General features: G+C 37.2%; 2 protein-coding genes across 3 annotated transcripts in view; one reads left to right on the top strand and one right to left on the bottom strand.

Annotated features, from left to right (window-relative positions):
* Nucleotides 1-594, bottom strand: part of TRIP12 (thyroid hormone receptor interactor 12) — a 106241-nt gene extending 105647 nt beyond the window's left edge. Inside the window, exon 1 of one of the 2 annotated variants that reach the window (XM_070753336.1) lies at nt 11-594. The gene's annotated coding sequence lies outside the window, so the exon portion shown is untranslated. The remainder of the gene's footprint in view (nt 1-10) is intronic. The other variant, XM_070753338.1, reaches the window with a different exon arrangement.
* Nucleotides 585-21304, top strand: FBXO36 (F-box protein 36). The gene is made up of 4 exons (XM_070753339.1): nt 585-777; nt 7191-7299; nt 15374-15546; nt 20134-21304. Exons 1-4 carry the CDS (start codon nt 682-684, stop codon nt 20323-20325), a joined length of 570 nt encoding a protein of 189 aa, XP_070609440.1. The 5' UTR covers nt 585-681; the 3' UTR covers nt 20326-21304.
* Nucleotides 21305-21685: the final 381 nt, after the last annotated feature.

The raw sequence follows: 21685 nt of genomic DNA on the forward strand, positions 1-21685 counted from the left end.
CGCACAGTACCTAGTTTGTCCCGACGCGGCCTCCGCAAAAGCGCTCAGTGCCTCCCCGGTAGCCTTGGCTCCTTTTCTGTCCTGCCCGGCGCCTCTTCCCTTCAATTATCAGCTGAAGCCGCAGCACCGATCAGTGCGCCGTCTGCCTCCGCTACCGTACCCCTCCAGCGGCGTAAGGGGGAGGCCGGGGACTACTTCACCCCCAAAGGGGGCCTGGGCCCCCCCTCTCCCCCCCTCGCCAGCAGCGGCTGTTCTCCTTCTCCCGGCCTCAGCGCTCCCTGCCGCGGAGCCGGCAGCCCCCCTCCTTTCTCTTCAAGATCGGCAGTAGTTCTATCCTTCCTGTCCCCCTCCGCTCGTCTCAGACGTTCCTTGGCTGGGAATGAGGTATCCCTCCGCTGGGGTCGTCACCCCCGGGGTACGTGCGAGCGTTATTCCCCCCCCTCAGGGTCGGCGAGGTTGTTTCCCCGTCCGCTCTTTCACCCCCCTCAGCGGTGGCGAGACCGAGGCCCTTCTTTCCTTTCCTGGGGGTGATATATAGATACGGTATATTAAAAAAACCTCCGCGACTTCTATCCCTAAGAACTGGCCGTCTCCTTTAAGAGAGGGGGAGGAGCTTCCAGTGACCTTCCATTCGCCCGCCCCTTCCTGGTTGCCAGAGCGACTGGGAGTTGGCGTCCTAAAATGGCGTCTCTCCTGGATGATACTTTGTTCGAGACGCGCGGACAAGCCCCGGCGCCTAGCAAAGATTTCTACCAAATCATCGTCACCAGGAAGGAGGTGAGTCTCTCCCCACCCTCCCATCTCTTCCTATGAGATTTCTTTGGAATTTCTCTAGTGTCGGGTTACCCTTTATGTATGAGAATGCGTTTCTTGCGGACAAAATAAAAGAATTGAAAGCGGGGGAGGAGGGCGGAGGAGAGAGATTCGCCCGGTGCTCACCGTTTTCCCGACGGTTCTTGATTCAGGGCTGGAATGTAAGTCGATTAATAAGGATGAACTGTGATACTAATGTTAGCTCCGGCTAACCAAAAATAAATAAAATAAAATAAAATGCCCAGGTGCATCTATAAGATGGGGATGGGGTCCTCTACTTCTAATGCGAATATAAGAATAGGCTACACTTTCTAAACCCCAGTCTGTACTTCAACCATTGTCTGAAATTCTGAAAGCGATAGTAGGTAGAAAGTAGATAGTAGTAGCTGGAAAGCAACTATTTCCTTAAATTTGCCCGAAATTTCTGATACTTATTTGCCTCAAACAACATTTTTTTTTTAAATTTAGTTAGTTAGTTGTTAGTTAGTTAGTTAGTTAGATAGATAGATAGATAGATAGATAGATAGATAGATAGATAGATAGATAGATAGATAGATAGTTGTTTATTTATTAATTAATATTGCTTATACGCTGCCCAACTCCCGAGGGACTCTGGGTGGCTTACAAATAAATAAGAACAATCCATAAACAGTGTAAAAACATTAATTAAAAAAACCCGCCCAAACATATGTACTGTATTCTCATTCCTAGCCAAATCTAGGTTCCATTTGCTCAAAGGTTCCAGGCCTGCTGGAAGAGCCAGGTCTTCATAGCTTTAGGGAATGTTCAATAGTTAAATCTATAATAAACCTTTCTTCTAATTAAGTAAATAGATTTGTAAATAGAAGAGAGGTGGAAGTTGACATGTATATCTCTTATTTTACTGATGAAATTCCTGTTTTGTTACATTCATCCCCTGTTATACCTGACCAAGGAAAATAGTTTGAAAATGTGAATATGCTTTTTCAAGAACAGCTAGCTAGGGAAAGATTGGAGGCAGTAGGTATACAATTTTGAAAAAATCAATATTATAAATGCTTTAGATTTTTACTATGCTACAAAATTACACCAAAGCAGGATTCTTTGAAAGAATTGAGTGTTTTATATTTTTTATTCCTAAATAAATATTTTTAGTACTAGTGTATTAGAAACTATGTGCTAAACAAGTCAATGTTATGTTGTCCATCTGCTTTGGATTTTATTCCCATACTCAAACAACCCAACCCCCAGTAGCAAGGGACTAAATCTGTTAGAGTCTAAAATATCTGAAATGCATAGAAATGATCAGTATGTGGTAAATACAAGAACCTGAGCTGAATGTTTAAACATAAATCAGGCAAGGATTTAGAAATCAGGTAATTAAGGTAAAATTGTCAGATTTCAATTATGTAAGCTACTGAACCTGGCACAATTGTAGTTCCTTACAGTTGCTTTTAAGTAAATATAAAATGTGTTTTCTGGTAACTGAATTGTCACTCTAAAAAAACAATAAGATAGAAAGTAATTCATTCAGCACTAGAACATAACTAAATGATTTCCTAAAGAAGACCTGCTCCCTCAAATTCTTCTCTCTTACCTCAATGAGTTGATAGTTTCTAGGAGAGGTGGACAAAGAATGTCAGGGTGCACATCATTATTATCCCAACTAAGCTGTTTTGCTAAATCAAACATACCAAGATGATTAGAGGCAGATGATTAGTGAAATTATTTCATACATGGAAGAGATGGCAGAGGCAAACCCCTAAATTTAACAGTGAATAAACAATATAAAGTTATTGATAATACAGTATAGTAATGGTTGATTGGCCTCTTAGGTCCGATGGCATTTAACGTGTTATTGTGGAAGAGCTGAGTATCTTTTGAAATATTAATGAAGTTTACAAAATGGCTAGATTAAAGCCTTTGAGATATCTAGTTGCTGAGGTTGCTATACAAAAAAGGAAGATTTGAAGGTGCAAAGACATTACAATGGGGGAAAATATGAGATGCATATACATGGGAGAGTTCATATAGTGAAAGAGAAAATGAATTGACTATGCATTGATCTTTCTGGCATCATTGCATTGAAATTGGGAATTTTCAATAAAAAGATCATACTGTTTATTACTAAAATATGAAAAACCAAGAAGCAGCAGGGGTTCTTTCATAACCAGAAAAACTAAAATGAAAACTCTATTTGGGAACATTATAATCAATGATTGAATAGTATCAATTATACCCCATAGGCAATCATTTATTATTATACTTATCCAACTTTATATTCCAACCACTGATGCAGAAGAAGAGGGATTTAATCTGAAGTTGAAAAAATATGTAAGCAAAATGTGCTGCTTGTATTTGGAGACTGGAAAACCAAAGTTGGAAATATTACAAAGGAAACTGTAATTGGCTTAATTTTTTGAAATATTACAAAGGAAAATATATGGCTTAAGAAAGTGAAATGAAGCATCTCAATCTACCAATTTCTGTCAATCCAGTCAGTTCTTCATTGCTCACACTATATTCTTACAACCATATCAATACCTGCTGTATTTTTCAGAGTATAAGACACACTGGAATATAAGATGCACCTTAGTTTTTTGGGAGGAAAATAGGGAAAAGAATCTACTTATCATATATTTATCTGGCTAGCGTCCTTAGTCTGGTCAGGTTCAGCACATTACTTTATCCCCTCATTAAGGGCTTAAGAAAATTTTATTCTGAGAGCATAACCATGAAAGAGTTTGCAAGCCGCTAAAAGCTGGGAACATTGTTAGCACCTGGTTAGGGCTGGAAAGAAACTTACTCAGAGCAAGTTAGAGTAATGAAAAAAAACTGCAAAGACTTAGGGCTTGGAAAACTTTATTTACAGAGAGAAACAATGAAAGAGCCTGCAAGGTTAGAGCTGGGAAGATCGTTAGCAGCTAGTTATGGTTGTGGGGGAAAAGGTTACATTGGGAGTACAAGACGCACCAAAATTATCAGTCTTATACTCCAAAAAATACAGTATATACATGAATATCACCAAATGGTGTACACAGAAATAAAATTGACTATTATTAGCACAAAGTGGTGGAAGAGCTTAATTATAACAGCAAAGACTAGGGCTGATTGTGGAACAGATCATAAACAACTCGTGCAAATTTAAAGTCAAGCTAAAATGGAATAAGAAAGCCAGCCAGTATCCCTTATATTATTTTGATATATACTCATTGTTTTTTAGAAGAATATCATAAGAGATTAGCCAAATTTTATTGCTCTCACTCCCCAATTTTGCTCTCTGGCTATTTTCACAAATGACGCCAATCAATGATTTGTTTAATCATTGTTGGGTTCTCATTAAATGCTGAATCTTATATCATTGTGATTTAAGATTTCCAAATACATCCAGTTAAGTGTAGTACCTATTTTTTTAAAAGTATTTAAAAAATGTCTAAGAAGGATAATCTTTGGAAAGATCCAAAGCTGCTTATTCTAAATGTTTAATTTAGCTAACTTCTTAAAAATGTCTATGCCTTTTCCAATAAATTTTTTGGGAAAAATCACAGCATTCAATCTCTGGATTTTCAGCAATTACTTTTAATGTTTATGTAAATCAGAATAGGAAATGAACATTCCTTATATAAGGAATGTAAGGTATGCCACCCCGAGTCTACGGAGAGGGGCAGCATACAAATCTAATAAATAAATAATGATAAAAGTCATTTCATATCTCTGTATGTGATACAGCTATTCTCTCAAGTTTTAAAAACAATCTTAGTATTATTAAATATGGCAAATTGATTAATGTGGTATTCATATATTTAATTTCATGGATAATCTGAATAATCGGATAGTTTCTCAAAATTTATATCCAGAAAGGTCTACCTATATTTTGTTGTAACTCTACAATAAATTAAGATTTCCTTTTTTATTAGTTACAATGATAAATGTGAATAATTCTATTTGATAACAAGCCAAGTAACTCCTCTTCCAGTTCCTCAAAACTGCTCTGTTTTGAAAGCATAGAAGAGGAAGTAAAGAGTGAAATTGCAATTCACCTTGCAATCATTATTTACAGTTTCATGGAAAAATGCTTATTTCCTCTCTAAAAATCAGAGGCAATGTATATGTAGCCAGTATTTCATAAATGCTAAGATTTGGGTCTCTTAGTTCCTATTATGCCAGGCAAACTATTCATAGATTTTTTTTTTTAAAAGAACATTTCTGATATAAGTAATAAGAGATGCAGATAGATTCTTACTTCATTTCCTGGGGAAAGAACAGCAAAGGAGAAAACAAAAATCATTTGCGGGAACTGGAAGTTGATGTGTTGTAACAAAGCTGTCCCATGTTTTTTAGCTTGGGATGTATGAGGTACAATTATAGTTACAATACTCTACCATAGGTTACAGCAGTTGTATAAGTGCATATAATCTGATTCTCAATCTACACAATTTTAAGTGTTTGCATTCTTGGTAAAACTACCAAGTGTTAATATTTGTATTATCTGTGACTTAAAAGTAATATATTAGGTCCCACAGAGTCAGCCTTCTCCAGGTTCCGTCGACAAAACAATGTCATTTGGCGGGACCCAGGGGAAGAGCCTTCTCTGTGGCGGCCCCGGCCCTCTGGAATCAGCTCCCCCCCAGAGATTAGGACTGCCCCCACCCTCCTTGCCTTCTGCAAACTCTTAAAAACCCACCTATGTCGCCAGGCATGGGGAAATTGATTTTCCTGGCTGCCCCGTTTTATGCATGGTTTGTTGAATTGTGTGGTTGTTTTTAATAAGGGTTTCTTAATGTGTTCTGTTTTAACATTGGATTTGTAGACTGTATTGTTTGTTGGAAGCCTCTCCGAGTCCTCGGAGAGGGGCAGCATACAAATCTAATAAATAAATAAATATTTTTAAAGGTCAATAAATGGATAAAAAAGAAATATCAAAATATTTTTAGAAAGTTTCTAACATATTTATGATACATTTAATCATAATATGATTGAAATATTAGACAAGGGGTTTTTATTTGAATGCATCCTGTCAATAAACTGAATATAAAAGCAAGATCACAACTGGTATTTTTAATTCTCTCTGCTACTTAATGACTTATTTACTAGGATACTCTTGATTGATTCTTTATATAATGTTTGGCTAATATTGATTAAAATATCGATATAGCCAAATAGCACTATGAAACACAGGTATATATTATAAACCGAAATCCTGATTTGATAATAAACTACCGAATGAAGAAGGTAAAACTGTATAACAGCATAAAATGCATATGCATATTACATCAGTGAAACAGTCCACAGACCAATGAGATTAGCAGAACTATGTATGATAGCACATAACCCACACATTATTTTGAACCTATTTCTATGGCACATCTTTTCTGACCATCTTTAAGAAATACCCTTTTTTCTGAAGTACTGTATATCAGTATAATTATTTTATCTTGAGTGCTCTATCCATCCAGTAGCAAAACAAAGGTAAAATCTTTAGCAAGGAAGTATTATTAGTATTCTTTCACATTATTTCTTATTGTGCTTTTCAAAATTCTATGCAATTGATTCTTTGTAGAGTGTTTTAAGCTCAAATTTCCTAAACAGCATATGAAAAACGATTTTTAAAATTGAACTTCCCCAAAGTATTTTATCAGCATTTGAAATCTATTAATCAAACTAAAATTGGACAATCCCAGGTCCACAACATGTATCCATTATTATTATTATTATTATTATTATTATTATTATTATTATTATTATTTATTTAAATGTATATGTAATAGTTATAGAATCTGGGCCTCTGAGGTATTTATCCTGATATTATATGAAGTGTTCTCTTATTTGATGCAAGCATCTCCATAGCTAAATTAATCCTAAATTTGTGTGACTGGGTCAGAAATAATTTTATCATATTTTGGCTCATGGAAATCCATGGTTATTTTGTGGTTTACTGTATAGTGTGAATCTGCAAAATTGGACTTAGTAAATCATTAATAAATGAACAATTTGTAAGTGCCATATGCAAACATAGTTATTTCTGCAATAATATCTAAGTAGTTATTTGTTTTATCAGTAGAAAGCCAGTTAGAGTCTTTACATTCCAATATATTTATGAATGTCCATCTTGAATTATTTTACATAAATATTAATGTTCTGAGTGTCCCACTTCATGTGCAGGCTCTGATTTTTGCATGGACTTGCCTTGGTTTTGCAGTGAAGCTTATCAATACATCCTACAATGGAGCAGGAAATGTTCAGTAAGCTTGCCATACAACCTGATGCTGAGAGATATGGCTGATCCCAAATCATCTTTGCCTAATCTGAGCCTCCCCATTCCCAGTCCATCTCTTTGATCGCTAAAGCAACTATCTAAATAATTTATCTAAATACTTGTCACTATTCTCCATTCACAGGTGATTTTCAGATGGTGGAAAATTTCTCTTCGGAGTGAATTCCGTGAAGCAAGGCCTGGAGAACTCAAAGAATGTCATGAAGATTTCTTGGATGATCCTTCCCTCCAAAGTAGAATACGCTGAATTTAGTCATAGCTCAATGAGTGTAGTGGTCTGAAAAACATGCATATTTGAAGAAAATGTGATAAGTCTTATCTTGAACACTTATATATGAACTAGCTGTCCAGAAACAGAACACTATTTTATGATAAATGTGAAGGGCTAATAATTTGATGTTTTCTTTCTTTTAAGTGTTAAAATTTGGATTAAAAATCCATTATTTGTGGCATAGAAAATAATCAATGGATTCTTATTCAGCCATTTACAGCAGATAAACTCTAAACTCTATATGAAAATGCAGAAATATTGACCAACATGCGAAGGAAAAAAATCTACTTTTGAAGAGTCTCGGTGTTCTTTAAAATTCTTATTTACTGATGGTAACAGTTCCCTTACATCATTCTCTTCAAAAAACTTAATTAAAACATGATATATTCTTGAAATAGTAGTAGAATTTGTAGGCTACTATAGTATAGGGCTTTAAAAAGTTGATTAAGTGTGTTCTGTGTGCAAACAACTAGCTGCAAGTTTTGGAAACAATCCCATCTTTTCCAAGAATTGAAATCCCAAGAAAAATCTCATCCGTTTTCATTGCAATCTTCATATTCCCATACTCCAATGCCATTTTGGGGATGAAAACTGAAGTGCGGAACATTCCTCCTAATTTATCTTCCTTCAAAATATGAATGTGTATTCCCTAAAATATCCTTGAAATGTGTTTCATCTTATTTATTTACGGTTGATAAAATTTTGCATAAAATTTAGATGAATCAGAGTTGTTTTGGAAAATTAGATCTATTATTCAAGAAGGCAGATGATTTTTTTCCAATCATGAACTAAATAATAAGAGAAAAATACTTTTTGCTTCTTTGTTTATTATTATTGTAGCAGTATGTCTCAGCCAGGGAATTGGCTTCAACTCTTAACTACAACCCTGGACATTACTGTATGCAGTAAGCAATTAACAAAATAAACAAGGGCATAAATAATTACAATATAATAATATGAATTCATCTAATAATATTACAGTGTTTATTTCAACCCTATTCCTTCAAAAAATAACATATTCAAAGAGAAATAAAGTACAGTGATCCCTCGTTTTTCGCAGGGGATGTGTTCCAAGACCACCCGTGAAAAACAAATTTCCGTGAAGTAGAGGAAATATTTTTTAATGTATTTAACAGTATTTGGACTTTTAAAACCCACCCTTTGCATTAAACAGTCATTCTATAATGTTTATCACCTGGAACTAAATGTGATATCCTACCAGTTTCTTTAATAGAGTACAGTAATATTGTAGAAGAATTTTATGAATTTTAATGGATTTAAAATTTTCAATGGATTTAATGGATTTAAGCCCCCTTTGAAAACCTGTGAAGTAGCGAATCCGCAAAAGATGAACCGCGACGTAGCAAGGGATTACTGTATACATTTCCAATCACATTATATGTAGCAACTTAGACTTCAATATTCTGTTTTAAACAACATTATATGAGAAATATATAAATGATATTTTTATTTTCTTGATTTTGGACAAAGTTAAGTGTCAAGCTGCCAGTCAGAATTCAGACAAATAAAACTCAGTCCTTTTTGTAAAAGTTCAAAAGTGAACTTATCAAAATCAGAACTAGAAGCATCGAAAGAAAAGCAAAGTCTGAGAAAATGGCGCGATACAAGCATATATCAAAACCCCTTTTCTAAACCCCCTTGGGACAATGCCCAATCCCCAATGTCCATAACCATCAGGTGGGACATCTTGGCCCTCACGTCACTTTTCTGGAATTTTCCTCTAACGGTCTCCTCCTGGTACCTAGGAAAACGAAACCTAACTCTCCTCCTGTGCTCTTCCTTCCCACACCCTTATCTCTAACCCACCCCGTAACTATTGACAACCAAGCGAAAGAATGCGGCAGCATAAGCGAAAGTTGACATTAAGTCTCTTTTGGTTATACCTTAGTCTCAGTTTTCATAATATCAATGTGGATTTCCTAATAAAAAGAGATTTATTATTTCACCCCATGAATGAAAAGTTGATTATGATAGACAAAAATTAGCTTTCCAAGCTTAGGAAACAATATTGGAAATTTTGCAGACTTTATATTTAGACAAAGATGTAGTGACAGAATTCAATGAATAGCTTCAAGGCTTTTATTGTTGTTTTTTCCAAGAAAGCAGACACTATTTAACTACAATTGGGTTAAAGTAAAAAAAGATGGAGAAATATTCTGAAAGGCTAATTCCAAAAAAAATGCTAGTAGGGAAATACAATGTTAAGTCATTTTTAAGCAATCTTTGCTCAGTTCCATTGTAATGTCAGGAGGCATTCACAGACATGCTGTCATAAGAAAAAAATTAATCTCAAGAAAAGATAAAGTAAAATTAAATTTGTCAAACCATCGTATGTCAGTTTTGTGTGAGGTATTGCTGATAGCAAAATGCTTATGGAATAAACATTTTAAATAGTAGCGAACTGATAATAGTTTTTAAATGTTTGTAATGGTAAATGAACATCAATATCAACCATGAAAAATAATCAAATGTAATACTAGTAATGCAGTTTTCCAATTTATGCAGAATATTGCCATGCTATTTGTACTAGATATGATTTTGTGGAAATGCATTATTGTATACACATCAGAACTTCTATAATATCTCTTTGTGTGCATGTGTGCAGGCACATGTTTCAAACTTTAGTTCATTCTGTACTGTGAATAAGAAATGTTTAAATAAGGGTTCCATCCACTCAGGAATGGTTTACCTAAATCAATGGTTCTCAACCTGGGGATCGGGACTCCTTTGGGGATCGAACGATTGTTTCACGGGGGTCACCTAAGACCATGGGAAAAGACAAATTTCCCATGGTGTTAGGAACTAAAGCTTCTATTCTGGCGCCTTGGGACCAGGGGTAGGTTACTGCCTGGACCGGGGTGGATGGGGGGGGGACACAGTGGGGTAAAAAAAATGGAGCTCCACCCCAGAGCACCCAATTTGCACTGAAAGATGTTGAAAGAAAATGCAAAAGTCATGCCCACAGTGTGGTTGTAAAAATTTTGGTAGCCCTTCACTGCTTGGAACATATTTTTACAATCTGACCAATGAGGTGTTTACAGTGGAGGTATCCCTCTGACCTTCCTGCCAATCAGCTTAAAGCTCTGTTGGGAGAATTGGCGCTATACTTATGTTTGGGGGTCATCACAACATGAGGAACTGTATTAAGGGGTTGCGGCATTAGAAAGGTTGAGAACCACTGACCTAAATGAAGCTATTTTGATAGAAGTGCTTTGTTGGGAACTTTCCACTATCAAAAAGACGATATTTGAATCCATCCCTATGTATTGTATCCCATTATAGCTTATGAAATGAATTCATCTTTTAGTTTTCTACAAAAATGTAAATACAATATCAATTATTTTTGCATAATCATCATCATCTTGGAAAGTGTAATAATATAAACAAATGGGGAAAGGGGGCATACTGTACATCATAAGAGAGCCAGTTTGGTGTAATGGTTAACACACCAGGCTAGAAACCTGAAGATTGATTCTTCTAGCCCCTGCCCTGAAAGGCAATTAAATGACTTTGGGCCAGTCATTCTCTCTCAGATCTCTATCAATCCTAACAGGATTGTTGTTGTGGAGAAAATAGCAGTAAGAAAGAATATTAGCTGAGTTTGCTGCCTTGGGTTACTTATAAACATAGGACAGATTTAAAAATGTAACGTATTTTTAAAATAAAACTGTAATCCTAATCCTTTGGGGCAAGTTAATGAGGGAATTAGAATGGGGCAAAAATGTCCCTTAACTGATAGTAAGAAATTCCACAGGAAGGGCAAACCTGTTGGTTCCATAAGCTCCCACAAAGCTGTGCTGGCCAAGATTTATAGCAGTATTTTTACTTTCAGTACATCCGGAAAATTTCTCACAGATCTAAAATCTCTTTAATAGTTTTTTAGAATTGGGTTCATCAATAATTCCAGTCTATTACTATTGGACAGAGCAATTTTAAGTCAGTATTGGGGCTGCTTGGCACTATTATCTATACCAGCGTTTCCCAACCGGTGTGCCGCGGCACACTGGTGTGCCGCGAGACACCGCCAGGTGTGCCGCCTGGGCGGGGCGCTGCGGTGCCTCTGACCTCTCCGCTCCTGCCCGATGCCGCGGTTTCTGGCGCTCTCCTGCTGGGCCCCAAAGAAGGAAGGCAGGAAGGAGAGCTCCATTCTTCGCGCCTTTTTCCCGCCTTCCTTCTTTGGGGCCCAGCAGGAGAGCGCCAGAAACCGCGGCATCGAGCAGGAACTGGGAGGTCGGAGGCACCGGCACGGCAGCGCCCGCCCAGCTGAAGCTTCCCTGTCGTCATCGGTAAGTGTCCTTTGGGGCCCGGCGGGAGGGCCCTGGCGGTGGGAGCGGGGGGGGGCACGGCTGCAGCGGCGCAGGCAGTCGCGGGGAGATGGCGGGGGGAGCGGGGGGCGGCTAAAGCGGCCCCGGGCACCGTTCCCTGTAGACTTTTCCAGGGGCACGCAGGGAGCCGCTGCCACCCGCCCCGCCTACCGGATTTCCCTCCGTGCGGCTGGGGAGGTGGATTCGCCGCCCCCCGCCAGCCCGATCTCCCTCCAATGGCTGGTGACGTAGATCTACCGCCCTCGCCAGCCTGATCTCCCTCCGTGGGGGGGTGGGGGGGACGACGAACCGATGACCGGGGGCTGTCCGTCCGTGTTGGGTGGTGCAGGGCAGGCACAGGCAGCCCCAGGGGAGAACAAGGGAGGGAGAGAAAGGAAAGAGAGAGTAAGGGAGGGAGAGAAAATTGAATGAAGGAGGGAGAGAAAGAAAGAGTAAGAAGTAGAAAGGATAGAGAAAAAGGAAGAGAAAGGGAGGGGGAAAAGGGAAAGAGGGAGGAAGGGGGAGAGAAAGAAGATATGAAGGAGGGAGAAAAAGAAAGAGAGATAGGAAGGAAAGAGGGAGAGAAAGGAATGAGAGAGAAAGGGAGGGAGAGAAAGGGAATGAAAGGGAGAAGGGGTGAGAGATAGAAAGGATAGACAGAAAGGGAGAGAAAGGAAAGAGAAAGGGAGGGAGAGGAAGGAAAGAGATGAGAGAGGAAGGAGGAGACAGAAAGAGAGGAAGGAAGGAAGAGAGAAAGAAAGAGGGATGGAGAGAGAAAGGAAGGAAGAGAGAGAAAGAGGGAGGGAGAGAGAAATAGAGCGAAAGGGAGGAAGAGAGATTTTTTTTGTCCAAACTTTTTTTAGCGCCCCCCGCCCTCCATGTTCCCCAGGATTTTGAAAATATGAAAAATGTGCCGCGGCTCCAAAAAGGTTGGGAAACACTGATCTATACTCTATACCAGTGTTTCCCAACCGTGCCCACTTGAAGGTATCTGGACTTCAACTCCCAGAATTCCCCAGCCAGCATTTGCTGGCTGGGGAATTCTGGGAGTTGAAGTCCAAATATCTTCAAGTGGCCAAGGTTGGGAAGCACTGCTCTATACCAAGGGTCGGTTGTAACTTGCCTTGCCACCAGTTCTCTTCCACCCACATCGCGTGGTAGTGCTGATAATTCCAAAAGAAATTCCCCCCTCAAAAAAAGCCAAAAACAAGATGGTACATGCGCAGTGCCAGAAACTTGGCAATTCTAAAAAAAAAAACACCAAGAAACTCTCACCCAAAAAAGATGGTGGCATCCACGGATTGGTACCAACTGAACTAACTCTGTGACATCATCAGCGGTTTGTTACTGGTTCAGGTGAACTGGTCCGAACCGGGAGGAACCTACGTCTGCTCTATACTATCTGTATAGCTGGAAGACACATTTTGATGCTACCCAACATGCCTTATGGATCTGAATAGATTCCTACAGGAAATCATTCAGATTCCTTGGAATCTGAACTGGCAAATAGTTGAGTTATATACTTTAATCAGTCTCTGAAACTCAGAGGTGATAAGTTTGCTAAATGTAATTCCTACCAAACAACTTCTGCTTGCCTGTCAACCCCAGGAAATCCATTCATTTAACAAGGAGCTCTGTAATATACACTAAAACAATTGAACAGAAATCTGAAGCATGAACAGTATAAAACAAGTAGTGACTAAGACTAAACATAAGTACGAACTCAGGTTTGAATCTCTAGTGTGACTATACGAGCAGTGAAGAAATAAAAATCTGCTGTATTTATTACCTTGTGAAATACTGTATCCTCTAGCACCTCTATTTGATGTGATATGCACCCTGTTGAAAATGGGCAAGCATCAAGACATCACTACAAGCCATTATGTTTGTGGCTAAATAGTGTGCATGTGTGTGTGGGGGTGTTGCTCAGATATCCTGTGGCCAGAATTGGATAAGATGACCAGGATCATGTCTTGCAATGTCATCTGTTGTGGTTAGCTCTGGCCCAGCTCCTGCCCCAAGGAATGTGGAGGTGGATGTGGGGGAGACGTCCACATGCCACAGGCCTGTTTTGCTCCCAGTAGAATCTGCCAACGAAGTCTCCTCTGATCAAGGAAGCATGAGTGACAGGGAAGAGGGGAGTTTGGCAGACAGCCCAGGAGGAGATCAGTCATCTGTATCATCCCTGGATTCTGAACAAGAATTAATGACACATCCACGCATGCGTAGAGTGATGCATAGGAGACAACAACTGAAGGATTATTACAAGAGAAAATGAGGCCACCTGTGGTTGGGTGGGGCTGCTGTAATTAGTGCTACTGATAAAAGTGCAGCAAAAGTTTAGCCTCATGGCAGTTTATCTGATTCATTGTTTCGTCAAGATCGTGGTTTTTGCTGTTCAGGATTGTGTGTGTGGACTCTCTGGGCTTTAGAATTGGACTCAATTTTCCAGTTATTGGGTGAGCAATTGGACTGCATTTAACCTGTGCCTTGTGTGTACCAGAAAATCCCTTTGACATTTAAAAAGGAAGCTGTTACTGTTTTTGTTTATAAAATCTTTTGGGTTTTCCTTTTATCGTGTGGTGTGTGTCTTCCTGGACTGATTACCCTATAATTACGGGCGGTTGAGAAACGCCGGCAGAATAGTCATCTAGATTTTGTGAGCATGTAATCTGCAGGAAGATGGACAGGGTCCTCTAAAAGATGAGCTCTGCTACTTGCACATTCTTATTACCTGCATTAATATGGATAAAATTGAATTTTGAAATAAAAATGGTACGGAAATGCTTAAATATTTAGTGTAAACTATTTGAAAAATATAAAGTATTTTAAAATGCCAAGTATAAATATGTTATTGTGCATATTGTAATCAGTACTACTTAAACAGATTTGCAATATGTGTTATTTTGAGTAATCTGTAAGTAAATTACTTACATTTATCAAATCAGTGCTGCCCATTTTTAGTTAGAGCCCTATATGACCACAATTGCTAAAATTATCAGCATAGTTTCTTATTGAAGAAAAAAACAAGAATTAAAAAAAATAAGCTGTACTGTAATTTTAATAGTTTAAAAAAATCATTTCAAAATTTTACGTTTCACTCAAAACAATAGGGGGGGAAAGCTTTTACTCCATGATGCTAAGATCGATCTCCAAGAGGTTCCATGTTAAGCCTTCTTTTACAGCCAGTTATCATTCATCATCTTTCATCCTGTCATCTTCATTCTCATTATTCTCACCATCCTGCAATTTCAAGATTTGCGTTTGCTTTTTCTGGCAGCCCAATGGAAGCATTATCTCTGTATGCAGACACATAAAAAGCAGCTAAGAATGGACTTTGGGTCAAATCTTTCAAGAGAAAAGACTGCTATAACACTTTAAGGACAGGTGCTTCACTTGTGCAATGCATATTACAATACGTCCTTTTCAAATGCTTTCTACAGCTCTATTAGAGAAAAGTAAAGAAGAATTACAATTGTTGTATGGTGGCTTGCTGAGAATTATGGAATCAATCATCCCAGCTCATTTCAGGATAAGTTTGAGGAAGTCTGTTATAACACTGAATATCTCAAATGAGTTCAACAACTTAAGGATCAGTGAGCTTTCAACAATGGTTCCATAAGTACTGTCTAAATTGTAAACAATAAACCTGTTTAATATCTGTTAGTTCTATTTAAGTTTCTCTGACAATTGCATTTTCTAAAATTGCAGTTCAAATAGCCATTGTGTTTGGAGCAAGCACTCTAGAGCATATCTTCAATTTGTGCAGAGGTGATTTTGATTTCCTGGTGCGACTGCCAGATCCATTGCTTCTGTACATCATGTCTTATTTGGATCTTGAAGACATTGCAAGGCTTTCCCAAGTATCACAGAGATTTAAAACGGTAAAAAATGAACTTGAAATGTGTGGGCTTTTAGTTCTACTTCTGCATAATGACCTCGTTTCTAAAGATTTATGGTATTTTGATTTCTCTATCAAGGTCTTATAGTAATACCTTAAATTGCTATGCTAATTATGGAAGGCCGTCCTCTGTACAATGTGTATAGTATCAATACTTTCTCTCTTTTTTTGAATAGCTAATACAGTGTTCCCTCAATTTTCGCGGGGGATGCGTTCCAAGATTGCCCGCGAAAGTCGAATTTCCGCAAAGTAGAGATGCAGAAGTAAATATAATATTTTTAACTATGAACAGTATCACAAGCTTTCGCTTAACACTTTAAAACCCTAAATTACAGTTTCCCATTCCCTTAGCAACCATTTAAATTATTACTCACTGTTTATTTATTAAAGTTTATTAAAAAAATATTTATTAAAGGCAGACAAAGGTTTGGCAATGACATATGACGTCATCGGGCTGGAAAAACCGCGAAGTATTTTTTAATTAATATTTTTGAAAAACCGTGGTATAGACTTTTTGCAACGTTCGAACCTGCGAAAATCGAGGGAACACTGTATTTATATTAGCAGCATAAGGGACTTAATGTGGGTAGCTATACTATTCAAAATCCATCCAATAAACCAACCATGTTTGGTTAGTATTTTGATAAGACACCAGCAGAACTACTAGGGTTGTAGACTAGATTGGGAAGTTGAAAAGGATCCTGGAAACATCAGTGCTCTTTTATCAGAAAGCACTAGAAGACAATTGCGATTTAAGGAGACTGTACTTGTTAAATTGGATTGCATAGCTCAGTGATTTCTTCCCGGTATTATATTATATTTATTTATTTATTTATTTTGTCCAATACACAATGAGGGTTTTAGTGGGTATGTCTGTCTGTCTGTCTGTCTGTCTGTCTATCTATCTATCTATCTATCTATCTCTCTATATATATACACATAGTAAAATACATGATGAAGGTTATAGAGGAGATACTCATAGTAAAATATATCTAAGAAAGAATAGAAAAGAAGATATAGTAGATAAAAGAAGATATATGTAACCGTTTGGTTTGACAAGTTTGTTACACTGTCATACTATTATCAGTAATATATTGTACATCTGCATTTCATCTGGCAAATTAACCAGAGATTATTTCCATCCCTCCTTGTTACAATAAAGTGCTTTGCAATTTCTGTTGTCTCCAAATTTTAAAATCATAAAAATGCCAGTAGAGGGAGCTTAAACCAAATACAAAATGGAAAGTAATGGAGCTGCATTTTTAACAGTTTAATTTTGATTGTAAGTATGGCTTATTCCTTTATAAAAAAAAATTCTAAAAATTCAAATATTGACAAAGTTAAAGAAAAAAGGGCAGACTAGATGGATCATGAGGTCTTTTTCTGCCGTCAGTCTGTTTCTACGTTTCTAAAAAGGGTTTTACAAAGTAATCCTACATTTATCTATCAAACACCATTGGATTTTCATAAGGTTTATACCTAGGTAAACAGATATAGGTTTTATATAAGTTTTTAGATCTTATTTTTTATCACTATTTGATACACATAAATAATTAGAGATCAGATATGTACTATCAGTGTTGCAGCTCCTTTATGTGACAAAGAAGAATTTGATAAAGAATTTTCTTTTTAAAACAAGTTATCTAAGGTTCATATAAAAAGACAAATCAAAGTTATCTATGATAAAAATCCACAAATTTGCCATTCGGCTTTTATTTTCTGCATTAAAAATATATATGCTTATGCTTGAGGATCCTCCGAGTCTGCGGAGAGGGGTGGCATACAAATTAAATAAATAAATTAAATAAATAAATAAATAAAATAAAATAAAGTAGATCAATTTATATTCAAGGAAACTGTTAGATATTTTATATTGTAATTTCTGGTAGCATATACAGTTGGCCAAACTCCAAATTCAGCTGTAAGGAATTTGTGAATGTTATTGAATCTCCATTGTTCATAACCACTGCCCATACTCCATGGGATAGGAATCTAATAATATATTCAAGCCCACAGATTTCTGGTCTTGCCTAATTTCTGTTCTTCTGTACAAGAACAACCCAGGTCAACCAGTTGCTACCCTGTTTCCCCAGAATAAGATATCCCCTGATGATAAGCCCAATCAGGCTTTTGAGTGCATGGCAATAAGATTTATGGTAACAAAGATTTTATAGGTATTAAAAACAAAAATAGTACAGTGTTTCCTCCAAAATAAAACCTTGTCTTATATTTTTTTGAACCCTGAAATATAGGTGAAACTTGAAAAATTAGAATATCATGCAAAAGTTCATTTATTTCAGTAATGCAACTTAAAAGGTGAAATTTAATGTATGAGAGAGACTCATTACATGCAAAGCAAGATAGTTCAAGCCATGATTTGTCATAATTGTGAAGATTATGGGGTACAGCTCATGAAAACCCCAAATCCACAACCCCAGAAAATTAGAATATTACACGCAATCAATAAAATGAAAGGAAGGAAGGAAGCCTGAAGTGCTCCAAAATCTCCTGGTAGATGGCTGTGTTGACCCTGAGCTTAATATGCCCCAATTTAAGCTGTATCCTATAATCATCACAATTATGACAAATCACAGCTTGAACTATCTTGCCTTGCATATAATGACTCTCCTATATTACGTTTCACCTTTTAAGTTGCATTGCTAAAATAAATGACCTTTTGCATGATATTCTATTTTTTTGAGTTTTACCTGTATTACAGGGCTGAAAAAATATAAGAACTTATTTTCAGGGAAACACTGTACTCTTTTTATTATTTTTTATTACCATAAAATCTTGAAATCAGGGTTTGGACATTTCTTGTTTCAAGGTTGCTGGCACACACTTGCAAAGGTGAAATATTTACTACAGTTAAAACAGATAACAGCAAATAGGAATGAAGCTCAAATGCCTAGTAAAAAGCATTTGCCTGAAAAATGCTGGTACAGTCCAAAAAGCAAAACCTATAAAGCCCTTCATGGCATCAGAGCAGAATATCTCCGGGACCGCCTTCTGCCGCACGAATCCCAGCGACCGGTTAGGCCCCACAGAGTTGGCCTTCTCCGGGTCCCGTCAACTAAACAATGTCGTTTGGCAGGACCCAGGGGAAGAGCCTTCTCTGTGGCGGCCCTGACCCTCTGCAACCAGCTCCCCCCGGAAATTAGAACTGCCCCCACCCTCCTTGCCTTTCATAAACCTCTTAAAACCCACCTCTGCCGTCAGGCATGAGGGGACTGAGACATCTCCCCCGGGCCTATACAGTTTATGCATGGTATGTTTGTGTGTATGTTTGCTTTTAATAATGGGTTTTTTAGTGTTTTTTAAATTGTTAGATTTGTTTTTACATTGTCTTTATTATTGCTGTGAGCCGCCCCGAGTCTACGGAGAGGGGCGGCATACAAATCTAATAAATAAAATAAATAAATAAATAATAAATAAATAAATAAATAAATAAATAAATAAATAAATAAAACCAACATCTAAATATGTTTCAAGAGTCACCGGAAACCAAATGAGGTAGGCAGCCAAAAGATCAAAAGCAAGAGAGTTAGAAAGCCAAATGATTATCTCCAGCAAAAATCTGCAACGAAAGAAGCTACCTACATCTGCCTGCTAACAGTTGTCTACAACCAGCCAAGCCCCACCCTTTGTTTAATAAGAAGTCATTGAGGAGTATTGCTCTGCTTGTCTCTGTAGATGTCTAAGCCTGAAGCTTGAGGGTTGTGCCTTGTCATCAGACTATTACACTGGAAAAGGAGAATCCTGTGGTTGATCAGTCTCAAATGAATCCTGACTTATTGGGTCCTGAGGCTGACAATCCTGAAGCACAGGCTCAGCTGGAACAACAACATCAGATTCAAAATGAATGGTTGCAATCATGGGTTGCTGCCCACATGGGGTTGGGGGGGGAGAGGATGGGGACACAGTGGGGATAGCAAAAATGGGGTTAACATATAGAAGATAATATATATCTTTGAGTGCCTATGTATAATATATATGTACACATGTGGCATATATACATATAGGACTAAATAGTATATTTTGGATGTTCAGTAATAGTAAATATCTTGTATCTCTTTGAGGCGAGGAGAGGCCAGGCACCCTAACCCAAACCCTTGACGTGAGTGATGTCAAGTTGGCCACTTTTAAGCCAGCCATATGACCTTTAAGCCACCTGATCACATGGCCGGCAAGCTACCAAGTCACATGGTTGACAAGCCACTCCCACCCAGTCACATGACCATCAAGCCACTTCCATAAAATAAGCCATGCACACAGATTGGTAGTGAAAATGTTTGTGGCCCTTCACTGGATAGTTGTAATAAGTAACTGAAATAAAGGATGATTCCTAAGTAGTATTTGAATTAGTTTTAAAATGTATAGTTGATCCTCAAGGTGATACTATAAATTATGGATAAGAACATTATTATGTGGTTGTTTCTTTCATTTGTAGAAAAACATGCAAATATTGGAGCTCAAATAGCCCTGTAGAATTAGATCCTAATATTTATTTGCCTTTAATAAAATTAATATATATTTATCTGCTCATACTTTTTATTTGTTTTACAAATAGTTGTGCAGCTCTGACAAACTATGGGAAATGATTGTGCAAGATTTATTGGGCACCATTACTCTAGAAATGAAGTCCTTGGCAGAAGAAATTGGATGGAAGCAGTTCTTCTTCACTAACAAGCTTCAGTTGCAATTAAAGCTTCGAAGAAGAAGAAATAAGACAGTTAGTCCTTCTGGCAGTCAGTCTGATTAGATGAGTATTTTTCCTAATTAAACATTTTGAAAAGTGTGGATTTTTAATATATATACATATATATATACACATATACTATATGCTGAACATCTTGTTTAGCTTTTTAGCGGCAGAAATCTGATCTCAAGATTTGAATAGAGGCTGCTATTAGAGATGCCGGAGAACATCTTTGTTATATTATTCCATACATTTTCATTTAATATTTCATTTAAATTGCATTTTGTTCGCCATTTGTTTTCAATAAATGTATTTAAATTGTTCACATTTTATGTCTTGTGATGTTTGTTTGCTTTTTGCTTTATTCGGACTTCATTTTGAGGACCAGCAGGTGGCATCCACCTTTTATATCACTGCTATTAACAGTGATTACTAATATGTATGTACTGTATGGATACATAGAGAAAGCTGTTATTTTTATACAATACCTGAAACGACACAATGGGTATAGCCTCCTAAGAAAATAAAATGAGAACTTCCAGGAAATGGCAAATGTAACCAGCTACTATTATCAAAGAAAGTTAAGAATCCCCCACATTCCAATTAATATCAAATTGTAAGACTGGGATAATGAAAAATAATTATTTCTTGGTTTCATTTGCTATAAAGCTGTTGGGTACTTTTCTTTTAATCAAATTACTAATATTTCTGTCTCGCAATTTCATTGACAGAGCAAACATTTCTTTGTCAGGTTTTAGTTCAAAAGTCCTCAGAAGATCTATCCCTAAAAAAAAATAATAGTAGGATGAGTGTTACATCCTATTCTGATGAAATAATTTTTCTTGATGAGTATTTCTGCAAAACCTCAGTAGCATTTAATTTACCAAGAAATGTATTTGCCAGGCATTGCTAATAACTTCCTGACATATGACAATCACACTGTGAATTACAAATTACCAGCATACTGAATGTCTTGTTTTTTGTAATTGTGTTTTTACTATAGTATTAAAATGCTGATTCATCCTGAACGGCTCAAAAATAACAATATTCTGTAATAGTTTTGTTTAATATATTAATTTAAAATGGATAAGAAGACCAGATCAACAAAAATGTAATTTTATCAGGATCATCAACAAAACCTTTTCTTCTTGAGAATGCTGTTATGTTACTTACCATAGATGGATGATAAAGCAATATTGATCATAAAGACCCTGATTATTTGTACTATAAAGAGTCTTTTTGTTACCTAACAAAATTTTCTAGATGAAATCAAGTTTGACACACCTGAGTTAGAATGTTCCCCTCCTCACTCTCAGTGTTAGTAAAGTTGCCTTAGGAAGGATGATTTTTTTTCTCCCAGGCATATGAGACAGAGAGGTGGTAAGACAGAGGTTCTGAGACCTGGTTCTCCCAGGTGGTGAGA

Source organism: Erythrolamprus reginae, chromosome 5, assembly GCF_031021105.1.
Source record: "Erythrolamprus reginae isolate rEryReg1 chromosome 5, rEryReg1.hap1, whole genome shotgun sequence".
NCBI lineage: Eukaryota > Metazoa > Chordata > Lepidosauria > Squamata > Dipsadidae > Erythrolamprus > Erythrolamprus reginae.